A 13,183-nucleotide genomic window follows, 5' to 3' on the forward strand; every position below is an offset into this window, starting at 1 on the left:
AGCAGACATGAAAGTCGGACTTCCTGAAGCTCATGCACATTGACAAAGAAGGACAACTCCTCCTCCTACCACATCACTTTAGTGGTGAGATCCCCAAGGTGAATACCACAATCCAGAGCAGATACATCCATGACCAGAGACATCATAGGTTGTGGAGTGTGGATGGGAATGCTGAACAGAATGCTGTATGTTGGAGGGCAGAGATAAGGTCCAGAGTGACCTAGACAAATTGGAAGACTGGGCCAAAAGAAACCTGATGAGGTTCAACAAGGACAAATGCAGAGTCCTGCCCCTTGGGTTGGTAGAATCCCAAGCATTGGTACAGGCTGGGGACTGACTGGCTAAGTAGCAGTTCAGCAGAAAAGGACCTGGGGGTTACATTGGATTAGAAGCTGGAGATGAGTAAAAGACACACCCTTGTAGCCAAGAAGGCTAATGGCATATTAGGTGCATTAGGAGACGCATTGCCAGCAGATTCAGAGCAGTGATTATTCCCCTTTATTCTGCACTGGTGAGGCCACATCTGTCATATTCCATCCAGTTCTGGGTCCCCCATTACAGAAAGGATGTGGACGCATTGGAGAAAGTCCAGCAGAGAGCAACAAAAATGATTAAGTCCTGGGGCCCATGATTTATGAGGAGAGGCCAAGGGATTTGGGCTTATTTAGTCTACAGAAGAGAAGAGGTAGGGGGGATTTGAGAGCAGCCTTCAACTTCCTGAAGGGAGTTCCAAAGGGGATGGAGGGAGGCTGTTCTCAGTTGTGGCCGATGGCAGAACAAGTTGTTATACTTTCAATGGGTGATGTCTAGGTTAGATATTAGGAAAAACAATGTTACTAGGTGAAGCACTGGGATGTGTTCCCTTGGGAGGGAGTGGACTCTCCGTCCTTAGAGGTGTTTCAGTCCCAGATTGTTAGAGCCCTGGCTGGGATGATTGAGTTGGGGTTGCTCTGGGCAGGGCGCTGGACTCAGTGATCTCCTGAGGTCTCTTCCAGCTCTATGATTCTATCAACAGGAGTAAAAGCCCTTGTCCCTGAAATCCTAAGGACCCTCTTTCACTGTGCCCAAGTCCCGGTGAGTGTGCACTTCCTGAAGTAGAAATTTCTCCTGAGAAGGGTCCCTGAAGAGGGATGAGCAGGGTGAGGGGTGGGATGGCACGTGAGAACTCAGTGGGGTTGAGTAGCCCTCTTCCATTGTCTGAAGGACTCAGTGGCCCAAAGTGATGGACTCTCGGGCACAGTGAAAATGGGACAAACAGTGGAGGAAAGCCAAGGAAGGATCCGGCAGCATCGGTGCTCCATCCTCATGCCTGGAGTCCTGTGGCAGGGAGTCCTTATACTTCCAGAGGGAGGCCCATGGTTTATATGTGTATTGACTCAGGAGAGCTAGCTGGTTCGCTATCCAGAGTACTAACCCCTTCGTGGAGTGGACCTTACGGCCAAACAAGTCAAGGTGCTTCACATGTTTGCATTTGGGCGCTCGGGTCTGATGACTCTGACACCCCATTTCATCCACCACCTCCAAGACCAGGGAATTTAGCAGACGGTGGGTGAAAAGGTAGGTGACAAAGTATTCCTACTGCACCCCCTTGGCAAGAACCTGGAGTGGCACGAAGAAAAAGACCAACATGGCGAGTGGGACCAGCGCTGAGAATACTGTGTTGAAGGCCGGTGCCGGGGCGAAGATGCACACTCCAAATAGCGGCAATGGGATGAAGGTCCGTACTCTGCAGAGCGATGCCAGACCTCGGTACAGTTCTGGGAAATCCCCTCTGTGCTGGAAAACGGTACCAAGATGAAGAGGAACATCGACAATTCCTGGACAAGGCAGAACTCGAGTGGCACTGTGAGTCCTCTTGATGTCATCCATGGGAATGGCCGGAGAGTTACGAAGACCGTGAAGCTGACAAGATCTGCTCTCCAAAGCAGCCCTGGAGGGAGAACGGCTCCAAGGGGACCGGCTGCGAGAGCAATGCCGCAAGTGTGACTGATGCGGCAAGTCAGGCAGGGGCTGGAATTGGTGGGTCTATCAAGGCCAGATTCCCCCGTGAAGGCTGCTGGGAAGTGAAGGCCTTGTCCCACCATGGGGACTGCGTCATCTCGTTGAGGCCTCGTATGGCCTCGAAGGTGTCCTGTGGGAAGGACAGGCCCATCGCCAATGGTTCACCCCTCGGAGACAAGAGGATGGGACTTGGTGCATAGGAAGGGCAGGGTGGTTCGGTGCCGTGTGTCCAGGAACACTAAGGGGCTGCCAACACCACAGGTACAGAGGGAGCGGCCGGTGATGGACACGCCAACGCTGAGGACCTGGCCGCTTAGGAAGGCTGTGCCGGGGAGTGAGAGTAGCGCCAGGTGGATGCCGCAGGGGAGCAGTGGTACCAAGGGGTTTCCTTTTTACTGCCACTCCTGGATCCAAAGGAGGCGTGTTGTGCACTGAAGCACTTGGCACCGGATTCTCCATCTGAGATCTCAAAGCAGATTCCATGAGGAGCTGCTTCAAGCAAAAGTCCCACTCCTTTCTGGTGCAGGGCCTGAAGGCCTTGCAGATCTCACTTGTCCATCCAGTGGCCTTTCCCCAGGCACCGGAGACACAATTCGTTGCAGGGAGGAGGGTCATTTAAGGCAAGACCTGCAGGGTCTGAATCATAGAATCACAGAATCCTAGGACTGGAAAAGACTCCGGAGATCATCAAGTCCAGCCCCCTGCCCAAAGAAGGACCAACCCCAACTAAGCCATCCCAGCCAGGGCGTTATCAAGTCAGGACTCCTCTTCTCTAACCTTCATCACCCTCCTACGGAAATCATTTTTCCTACTATCCAACCTAGATCTTCCCTTGTGTAACTTGAGACCATTGCTCCTTGTTCTGCATCCGTCACTACTGAGAACAGCCTCTCGCCAGCCTCTTTGGAACCCCTGTAAAGGGTTCCACCCTTCAGACAAGCATCCTTTGGTGGCTGAGGGGAGTCTTACAGTCTCTACTCACCTGTGTACGGGTGAGGCAGCATCCAGTAAGAGGCCGGAAATCAAGCTTCTTTTGCCCGCCCCTCTGTGTGGCTTGCAGGGGGGGGACTCCAGTAGGGAGCTCAGGCTTTGTCCACCCCATCACAACCCCCCTTTGGGTAGCTGAAGGCTGCTCTCAAATCCTCCCTCACTTTTCTCTTCTGCAGACTAAACATGCCCAAATTCCCCAGCCTCTCCTCATTGGTCATGTGCTCCAGGTCCTGAATCATTTGGGGACCAACTGGCTAAGTAGCAGTTCAGCAGACAAGGACCTGGGGGTTACAGTGGATGAGAAGCTGGATAGGAGTCCACAAGGTGCCCTTGTAGCCAAGAAGGCTAACGGCGTATTGGGTGCATTAGGAGGTGCACTTCCCAACAGATTTAGGGAAGTGATTATTCCCCTTGCAGTCCATTTATTCAATCCATACTTCCTTATCTTGCTGCCAAGAATACCGTCGGAGACGTATCAAAAGCTTTGCTAAGGTTGAGGTATATCACGTCCACTGCCTTCCCCATGTCCACAGAGCCAGTTACCTCATCATAGAAGCTAATCAGATTGGTCAGGCACGACTTGCCCTTGGTGAATCCATGTTGACTATTCCTGATCACTTTCCCCTCTTCCAAGTGCTTCCAAATGGATTCCTTGAGGATCCCCTCCATGATGTTTCCGGGGACTGAGGTGAGGCTGACTGGTCTGTAGTTCCCTGTATCGTCCTTCTTCCCTTTTTAAAGATGGGCCCTACATTTACCTTTTTCCAGTCATCCAGGACCTCTCCCGATCTCCACGGGTTTTCAAAGATAATGGCCAACGGCGCCGCAATGACATCTGACAACTCTCAGCACCCTGGCACCTTGAAGTCTTGGGACCTTGGCCTGCCTTGGGCCCCGAAGAGAACATGGGCTAGAAGGGAAAGTCCCCTTCACCTCCAGCTGTGAACACCAACACTAACTGAACAACTACTAATCTAACCGGACACCCAGCACAGAGCTGGTTGCGTGAGGGATACGAGGGACTTGCAAAGCAAGAGAGCCACGAGCTCCAACAGCCGTCGATGGCGGTAGGAAGGAACTGAGGGGTGCTTGGGTCGGCAGGGCCATATACAGTGTGCAGCACCAGCGCCGTTTCAGGGAGCTTCACAGCCAGCCCAAGGGTCGCAGCTAGGGAAAAACTTCCGGTAGTCGTGCATGCGGTGCGTATGCAACTTAACTGGAACACGTATGAGCAAGCACACCAAGAACTACCCAGGTTCACATTGCTATCAGCAAGGGCTGTTCCCCTAACACTAATTGCGGGGGGACATGGTGGATTCTCCTCCCCTGGAGCCCTTCGGTCAAGGCCGGACACCTGTCGAACAGACACGCTGGAGCTCACAGAGATTGCGGGCTCAGCACAGAATCACTGCGTGAGGGTCCCTGGCCCGTGTCACACGGCAGCTCACACCAGGGGGTGGGGAAGGTCCCTCCAGGCCTCAGGAGTCTCTGGAGCCAGAAACATCAGTTCCCGGGGACCCGGGTGCGAGGATTCAGGAGAACGGCGGTGAGGGCAGAGACAGAACACACAGGGGCTGGAGAGCGACGGCTCCACCCTGCACGGCCCAGCAGGGGGCGCTGTGCTCAGTGCCATGCAATTCCCTTCCCGCCCAGAGCTCAGATCACCACTGCCGGGGCGCAGCTAGGAGGGGAAATCTGGGCGGGGCCTGACCTTCAGGTGGGGGGGCAATGCTGGGAGGTGCACAAAGGAGGCAGTAGGGAGGAGGGCAGCTCCCTCCCCACTTCCACCTGCCCCTTGCTGCTCAGCAGGCACAAGAGGAGTGAAAATACAGTGAGTGCTCAGCACCCCCAGACGCCTCCCCGACCATCTGCATCCCCCCCCGCCCTCTGCTCTCAGCTCTTCTGCGGCATGCAGGGGGTGCTGGAGGGCAGCTGGAGGACGGTGGGGAGTGAGTATTATCGGGGGGGGGGGGAGGACTCTGAGCCTCCCCAGTCAGCCTGGCGTTGCCCTGTCCGTGCAATGTCCCCAGGAGGGCCTGAGCTCCCAACCCTTCCCGACCTTCCTGGCTCAGGCTGGGGCTGGTGCCCCCAGACGACCTGCCATATGGGACTTGGCGAGGCTGGAGATGGTGCCTGTCCAGGGCTCTCCGGTGGGGGCACTCAGGCCGCTGGGGCCAGCAGACGCAGTGGGGATGTGCCAGCCTCCAGGGCTCATCCAGACTACGCTAGTGTCGAAAGAGGATATGCATGGAATTTGCACATCCTCTTTCGACACTCTAGCGTAGTCTAGATGAGCCCCCAGAGGAGGAGGGAATGGAAGAGGAGGACTAGATCCTGGGGCAGAAGTGGCAGAACCAAGGACTAGCCTCCCCCTATAGACAGTCACCTGCTCCCTATGAGGAGCAGCCGGGGCAGAAAGAGGTGGGGGGAAGGGCACAACTAGGGAAAGGAGCAAAACTGGGCAGGAAGCAGGGAGCCAGGAATGGAAAGTGGCCGTGGAGGTGGGGCAAAGAGGGGATGAGCCCTGGGACAGAACGGGAGTCCTGCACCTCCAGCAACTCGGGAAAGACAGTGGCACTCTGTTTACCCTACAGCTGAGAGTTGCCTGGGCCGGGAAGCCAAGCGGGTGGGGCTGCACCCACCCTGGCCCAGCTGTGGCTAGGCCTCTGCCCCACCTGCAAAGCACTCTCCGCCTCAGGCAGCTTAGAGGGATCAGGCCCTGTGCTGGGCCTGGCTGCCAATGAGACCCGACCCCCGTGCCTCAGCTGGGAGGACTCAACCCACAGCAGACAATGGAGAAGAAACTCACATGGGGTTGTTCTTGCCGTTGTCATCCAGGGAGTCTCCCAGGTGGATCCGGGCCCCCTTCAGTCTCCTCCCACAACACTCCTCTTCCCTGTTCTTCACGATCACCATGGAGACATAATACCGGCTGCCCAAGTCCACGGTCCACCACGGCTCTCTGTCGAACCTGGTGTGGCTGCAGGAGCCTTGTTCATAATACCCGACACGTTTTCCATCCACGGCCCTTGCAGGCTCGGCTTGCCCAGTGTTGTCCTCGAACGTCGACGACTGCGTGGCCGGACGTCTGAACGCCAAGTTCTGAGCTGGAATCAGAGGGTGAGAGGACGGGGGGCTCCTTGTACCACATGACAGAGCCACTTCCCAGTGACCACACACCAGGTGCTGCGTGAGAGCCAGGCTCACAGTGGGAGCCGGGCCCATGGGGCTAGGAGTGACAGCAGGGTGGTGCTGGGGACTCAGCCCAGAGAGAGCCTCTCTCAGCCACCACCTCCTGCACCCCGCTGGTGCTGCTCCCCATGGCAGGGATGTGGCTGGATATTTACAGGCAGACTCCCCCAACTGCCCCTGCCAGCTGCAGCCCTTGCCCCCATGACCCGTGGGAAGGGAAGAGTCTCCCTGGGTTTCTGCTGTCTCATTAGGCTGGATCTGTCCCACCAAGCCATTTGATCCAGCCCATGGCCTGCCTTGGCAGCAGGGGTGGGGGCAAGAGGCTACACGCGCTCCCCTGCACCCGGGTACCAATTGGCTTGGGGACGGGGTAGCGGAACAAAAGCCTCCGCCCCTCCCTCCACTGTGCAGCGCGTAGACGGAGCTGCCAGGGGTTCAAAATGGCTGGCGGTTCCCTGTGCACGATGCGCACACACGCCCCTGCCCCCAGCGGAGTGGATTGGCCTGGAGCAGGGGAACGTGCAAAATCTCCCCTGCTTCCTCCCAGCCAGGGGCGTGCGGCACATTGGCCTGGGGGTGGGGGAGCACATGCGAAGTCCCTTGCCCCCCAGGGACGCACGGCCCTAAGCAGCGCATGGAGGGAACCCCTGTGCCTGGGGCTCCGGCAGGACGGAGCCTCCCTCAGGGACCCTGTTGGGCTGCTGGCCAGGAGCCGTCTGAGGTAAGTGACTCCCAGCCAGAGCCTGCCTCCGGCACCTCAGCCCCTCCCACTTCCTAACTCCTGCCCCAGGTCATCACCCTCCCTCTTCCCTAAGTCACCACCCGACTCCTCTGCACACCGCCCCCAATCACAGTGCCCTCCCAGACCCTGCACCCCTTGCTACACCCCCCAGTCAAAACTCACTCCTGCACCCCTACTCCCTCCTGGACCCAGCACCCCAATCCCCTGCCCAAGGTCACAACCCCCTACTTCACCTCAACTCCCTCTGAGACCCCATACCCTCTCCTGTACCCCAGTCCCTGTCCCTTCTGCACCCAGCCTCTGTCCCAAACCCTGCACCGCCTCCGTGCAGAAGTGCAGCCCTTAACCACTTTCCAATATCTTGGAGTAGCCTGCCAAAAAAAATTAAAAAAGAAGTTGGCCCAGCAGGGACTGGGGTGTAACGTAACAGGGCACGTCACTGTGCCAGCTCCTTACCCCCTGGCGTTGGGGTGCAGTCCTGAGAGACCCCAGGCTCTGCGAGGATCCCAATCACCATCCACAGGCACCAGAGAAGCGCCATCCTCGCACTGCCAACACAGGAGATCAAAATCAGCTACGGTCATGGCGCGGTTCAGGTGGCACCTCCCACCCACGGCTGGGCCTGATTTTTCCAAGAAGGAAACTGAGACACAGGGAGCAGCCAGTTGTCTAAGATCCTGAAGCGGGTGTGGGGCAAAGCTGTGGCTGGAACCAGGGTGCCTGACAATCTATCCCCCTCCTCTGCCCACTGCTCCATCTCACTGTGTGTGACTGTGTCTGCTGATGAGTTTCCACCAGGGAGGTTTGACGTAGATTAATTTAATCATTGTGTGACTGTATCAAAACGTAGTGATTCCACGATGATTCGATGGCTGCAGGCAGTGTGTTTCTGGCCCCACTCCCGGGGAGCCCCCGCCACCTGTGGGGAGCTGGCTCCCCCCGAGCACTGGCTCCTGCCTGCCCCCCTCTGCTTTTGTGGGAGGCAGAAGGAGGAGAGGGGTGTAGACGGCTCTGCGGAGCAGGTCTGCCCGGAAAGTCTGCTTAAAAGCCAGCTCCCCCCGTGTATTGGCTCCCACCGGCTCCCCTCACCCTCCACGCTGCTCCCTGTTTACCAGAGGGACCAGCACAGGGGCGGAAGGGGGAGAGGGGCCAGAGAGCTCCATGGGATCTGATGCTTCTGGGGAGGCAGCTTAAAAGCCAGTTCCCCATGGGCACCGACTCCCGTCACCCCCCTTTGGCCTCTGAAACAGGGACAGCGGAACGCGAGTAGCCAATAGGATTAACCAATAAACCCAGTCTGATCGGTTCATCTACTTGACTACACGCTCACATTCCCCGTTTCCACTGGCCTCGTGAGGACATAACTTGGCGCATCCAGTGAACCTGCCTCAGCGTGTCTAGATCCTTTCACACAGGGCCTTCCCCATGGGGCAATCAGGTTTTGTACACCCATCAAATCGTGGGCTGGGCAGAACCACTCAACCGAAGAGCATTGAAAAGTTAAAGCTGAGACTCTCTAGCCAAATCTTTCTAGTTTCTCTGGAAATTCACCTGCTATTAGGAATACAGCTCCCATAGTTGGAGTTGAGAGCACACAGTGGTCATGTAGGGCAAGTACATTTCCGAGGTTTTGTAATGAAGCAACAAACAAACCCTGGAAACCCAGCAGATTAAATATCCAATCGTAGCATCATAAATTTGTTTTAAACCTGCCGCCTAGTAATTTCAGTTGGTGACTTCTGGTTCTTATATTGTGGGAATAAGTAAAGTTTCCTTAGTCACTTTTTCCATATAGACCTCTGTCCTATTCCCCCCTTAGTCTCCTCTTTTCTAAGCTGAAAAATCCCAGTCTTTTAATCTCTCTTCATATGGGAACCATTCCAAACCCCTCATCATTTTTGTTGCCCTTATATATCTAAGGGTATGTCTACACTACCCCCCTCGTTCGAACTAGGGGGGGTAATGTAGTCATACGGCGTTGCAAATGAAGCCCGGGATTTGAATTTCCCAGGCTTCATTTGCATAAAGCCGGCCAGCGCCATTTTTAAATGCTGGCTAGTTTGGACTGCGTGCCGCGCGGCTACACGCGGCACGAACTAGCTAGTTCGGATTAGGTTGGAACGAGGAGTACAGCTAGTTCGGAATAGGAAGCCTAATCCGAACTAGCTAGTTCGTGCCGCGTGTAGCCGCACGGCACGCAGTCCGAACTAGCCGGCATTTAAAAATGGCGCCGGCCGGCTTTATGCAAATGAAGCCCGGGAAATTCAAATCCCGGGCTTCATTTGCAACTCCGTATGACTACATTACCCCCCTAGTTCGAACTAGGGGGGTAGTGTAGACATACCCTAATGCCCAGGGATCGACAGATCCGTGAATCTACTTGCCCGTGGCGAGTAGATTTCAGCCAGTCGCCCTGCTCACCAGCGGCGCGCGCATGTGCAATGCGGTTCTGGTGCATGCGCAGGGTGGGCCTGGCGAGTAGATTTCGCCTTTTTTGACAGATCCTGTATTCCTCAAAAAACTCGATTTACAGGATCTGTCAAAAAAGGCTTTCTTTTCAACAGATCTGCATCTAGACTGCCTTTTTTTTTTTCGAAAAAACTCCATTTCGAAAAAAAGCGGTGGCCACGTTTATGCTAATGAGGCACGGGCTATTTAAATCACTGCTTCATTAGCAATTTCGACGTGCTTGATTGGCATCCCTCTGTTGACAGAGGGATGGAGTCTAAACGTAGCCCCCTTGCTCCTTGTCCTATCATCAGGGGCTAAGGAGAATATTTTTCTCCCTCCTTGTAAAATATTTGTAGGTACCTGAAAGCTGTTCTCATGTCCCCTCTCCGTGTTCTCTTTCCAGACTAAACAAACCCAGTGCTTCCCAGTTCTTATTTTCCCTCCTAGGTCATGTTTTCTAGACCTTCAATCATTTTTGTTGCTCTTCTCCAATTTCTCCACATCTTTGCTGAAATGTGGCACCCAGAACTGGACACAAGACTCCAGCTGAGGGCTAATCAGCGCAGCGTAAATTTGTCAAGTATTTTACTCTGCATTACGGCCTGGTTCGCCTCACCACAACTCTCATTTTTCATTCTTTTTTTCTAATAAAAGTACCAGTCCCACATGGTGTGACAAGGAAGGAATTGCCTGCAATGTTTCTACACGGGAGATGCGCGGCAGGGACTTACTCAACCAGGGATTGCTACCCAGGGGGCACAACGGGTTAAAAAGCTGCTGTTGGGGCAGAGCAGGAGACAGGAGGGGATGTCCCCCTCTCTGGGGTGGCGTGAGAGGGTCCCGAATGCACTGACTGAACCTCACCCCGATCAATGGGCGATTTGGAAAGACAATGGAACGTTCCACGCGCTGATCAGCTGACACCTGGCTGCAGGAAACTCCCGCAGCTAGAACGTGGGTCTCAGCAGGGTCTTCAGCAGACAGAGAGCGGCCCAGGAGGGAGCAAGAGGCTGGGGCATGAGATGCTCTAGGTAGGAACCGGGGCTCTCACCTGGAACTGAGACAAGGGATACCAGGATGGTTCCTTCAGCAGCATGGCCCAAGGGAGCCCTGGCTTGGCCAGCAAGCTCCGAGGCTTTCCCTTTGCCTCTCTCTGCTAACGTAAGGATTCCCCGCGCCATGTTCCAGCTGACTGCTAGTGCCTGTGCTGTGCTGAAACGCTGCCTCGTGTTACTGCAAGAGGGACACCGGGGGGACTCCATGAAGTGGGGCTCCATTGGATCCAAGCCAGCGGTGATGGGGGGCAGGCAGACCACCTCCAAGGAATCACAAAGAGTTGAGCTGTGGTGTCTGTCCCCAAGCAGGATGTAAGCGGCACTGCCCGAGGCTTGATGAAATGGGGTTTCAGCCAGACCCTGACAGGGTCCGCTCGGTGAACACCCAGCTGGAGAGAAGTGCTCACACGGCCAACTTCTCCTGGGCCGAAGACTGGAGAGTCAGCAGCGCTTGATTCACAACCCTTCCTAGACAACATGGGGAGCCGCCCAGCAAAGCCCGTACCTTGGGCATCTGCCTCATTTCCAGAGAAATTCCCTGGGGCAGATGCCCGATCACCCTTCCAGCCCCACTTCCACCCTTGTCTGAGGACTCGGCCGGAGTCTGGCTCTTTTGCCAATGGCACTGGGGTGAATCGCACCCTCGCTGTATCGAGGGAATGTCTCTGGAAGGGCTTTAAGTCAGAGGGGCCATGGCCTCGCCTGGCAGGAGGCAAAGGCAGGTATAAAAGTCCACTGATCAGCTGGGGCAGAAGGGAAGAGGGACTCACCAGCTCACCTGGGCACCTGCCGTCACCGGCTTTGGGAGACAGGTAGAAACTCCAGTTCTTGTCCAGGAGCTTCAACCGCTACAGCCTTGTTATCCCGTCTTGGGCCGGTCTGTGGGTGTCCAGCCGCTTTTATCCAGTTCCCAGTGGGTGGCACGGTGACTGGTTACTGCTTTGCAAGCCGACGGACACGGACCAATGAGGAAGTGACTAACGAAGTCAAGTTTGCCAACAGTGACTCAATGTCCCACTTTTAAAGGGACTGTCCTGCCTTTCAGCCTTCCCGGCTGTGTCCCTGCGCTAAAGAACGGGCCAGTTGTCAGATGTCTTTGTCTCTCCCCTCCAGTCAGTACTGGTGGGTCCTGCTGCTGGCCGGAGCTTTGCTCCCAGCTGCTCCCCCAAGTATTGCACAGGGTCGATCCCCTACAGATATTAGTCCCAGACAGAACAAACGCAACCAACTTACTTAAGTACCAACTTTACACAGATCTTACGAGAAAGAAACATCAGAAATAACCGTAACAAGTCCAACTTACTCTCTGCAACGTCACTTGGCTACCTTAGGGTCCACATCCATTATCTGCACACTTCTACAGGGACACAAAAGAGAGAATGAAATCAATCGAAACCGGTCAGTCCCCACAGTGTCAGAGTGAGAAGAGACACATGGGAGGTTTTTTTCGGGTAAGAAAGACAATACCCCCTGTTTGAGAATACAACATAAAAAGCAGCATCTGAATGTATTCGCACAGCCATGTGCATGTCCTGCAGCCACCGTTATAGTTACCAGGGTGCTACTCGGACGACACTAATAGCTACGTAGATTGGGCCCAAGCAGAGGAGCCAGGTTCTGTCGGCCAAGTCCCGTACTGAGTTTTCTTATGCTGGTCTGTACGTTTTGCTGAACTCTATTGTAATTAATTTCTTTGCAACAAAGGGTTATTTCAAGAGTCCCTTCATTGTCATGGAATCCTAGAACTGGACAGGACCTCGAGAGGTCATCGAGCCCAGTCCCCTGCCCTCATGGCAGGACCCAGCACTGTCTAGATCATCCCTGATAGATGCCTGTCTAACCTGCTGTGTATTCCAGTGTTTCACCACCCTGACAGGCAGGAAGTTTTACCTAATGTCCAACCTAAACCTCTCCTGCTGCAATTTAAGCCCATTGCTTCTTGTCCTGTCCTCAGAGGCCAAGGAGAACAATTTTCCCTCCTCCTCTTCGAAACACCCTTTTAGATACTTGAAAACTGCTCTCATGTCCCCTCTCAGTTGTCACTTTTCAAAATTAAACCAGCCCAATTCCTTTAGCTCCTGTTTTCTAGACCTTTCGTTGTTTTTGTTGCTTTGCTCTGGATCTTCTCCAATTTCTCCCCAGCGTTCCTGAAATGTGGGGCCCAGAACTGGACACACTACTCCTGACTGAGACGTAATCAGCGCAGAGTAGAGCGGAAGAGCGACGTCTCGGCTCTTGTTTCCAAGACTCCTGCTCATGCATCCCAGAATCATGGCTGCATTAGCATTTTGATGACCTTTTCTGGGTGTTGGCACATTCTGGTCTCTAAGCGATTTTGTTATTTTAAAACTCCGGGGGCGCTTCGGGGTCATCAATCTGCCCCTTGTTACTCATTAGGTACAGCGGGTGCATTTGATAGTCTCTTGGTGACCCTGAGTTTCCGGCCCCTCCTTTGCCATCTGGACGCTGTAATGGCCTCTGCTCTTATCTTTCCCCATGCGTGCATTCCTCGCTCGCACAAACGAGGATTACATCGTTTCTTTCATAAAGTCCGCACAGAACATTCTAGGACCAGGAGCTAATTATTATAGAAGTTTTCCACCCTAAAAAGCTAATCCAAACATAATTAAATCTTATGTTCTAAGGACAAAAGGATGAGCACAGTGCGTACCACGGGCTCTTCTGGTCTGTTCCTGCCTTAACGTCAGTGACAGACACCGATAACACATCTGATGCGTCTCTACCAATGGAT

At 54.5% G+C, this 13,183-nt stretch overlaps 1 protein-coding gene across 1 annotated transcript in view; it reads right to left on the reverse strand.

Annotated features, from left to right (window-relative positions):
• LOC112547122 (uncharacterized) overlaps window positions 1-11,398 on the reverse strand; it is a 118,666-nt gene extending 107,268 nt beyond the window's left edge. The window contains exons 1-4 of the mRNA XM_075923072.1: window positions 11,210-11,398; window positions 10,241-10,433; window positions 7,382-7,473; window positions 5,801-6,098 (exon numbers count right to left, since the gene is read on the reverse strand). Of these exons, the coding sequence (XP_075779187.1) occupies window positions 5,801-6,098; window positions 7,382-7,466 (383 nt within the window). The 5' untranslated portion in view covers window positions 7,467-7,473; window positions 10,241-10,433; window positions 11,210-11,398. The remainder of the gene's footprint in view (window positions 1-5,800; window positions 6,099-7,381; window positions 7,474-10,240; window positions 10,434-11,209) is intronic.
• Window positions 11,399-13,183: the final 1,785 nt, after the last annotated feature.

The sequence above is a fragment of the Pelodiscus sinensis genome, chromosome 2, assembly GCF_049634645.1.
Source record: "Pelodiscus sinensis isolate JC-2024 chromosome 2, ASM4963464v1, whole genome shotgun sequence".
Lineage (NCBI taxonomy): Eukaryota > Metazoa > Chordata > Testudines > Trionychidae > Pelodiscus > Pelodiscus sinensis.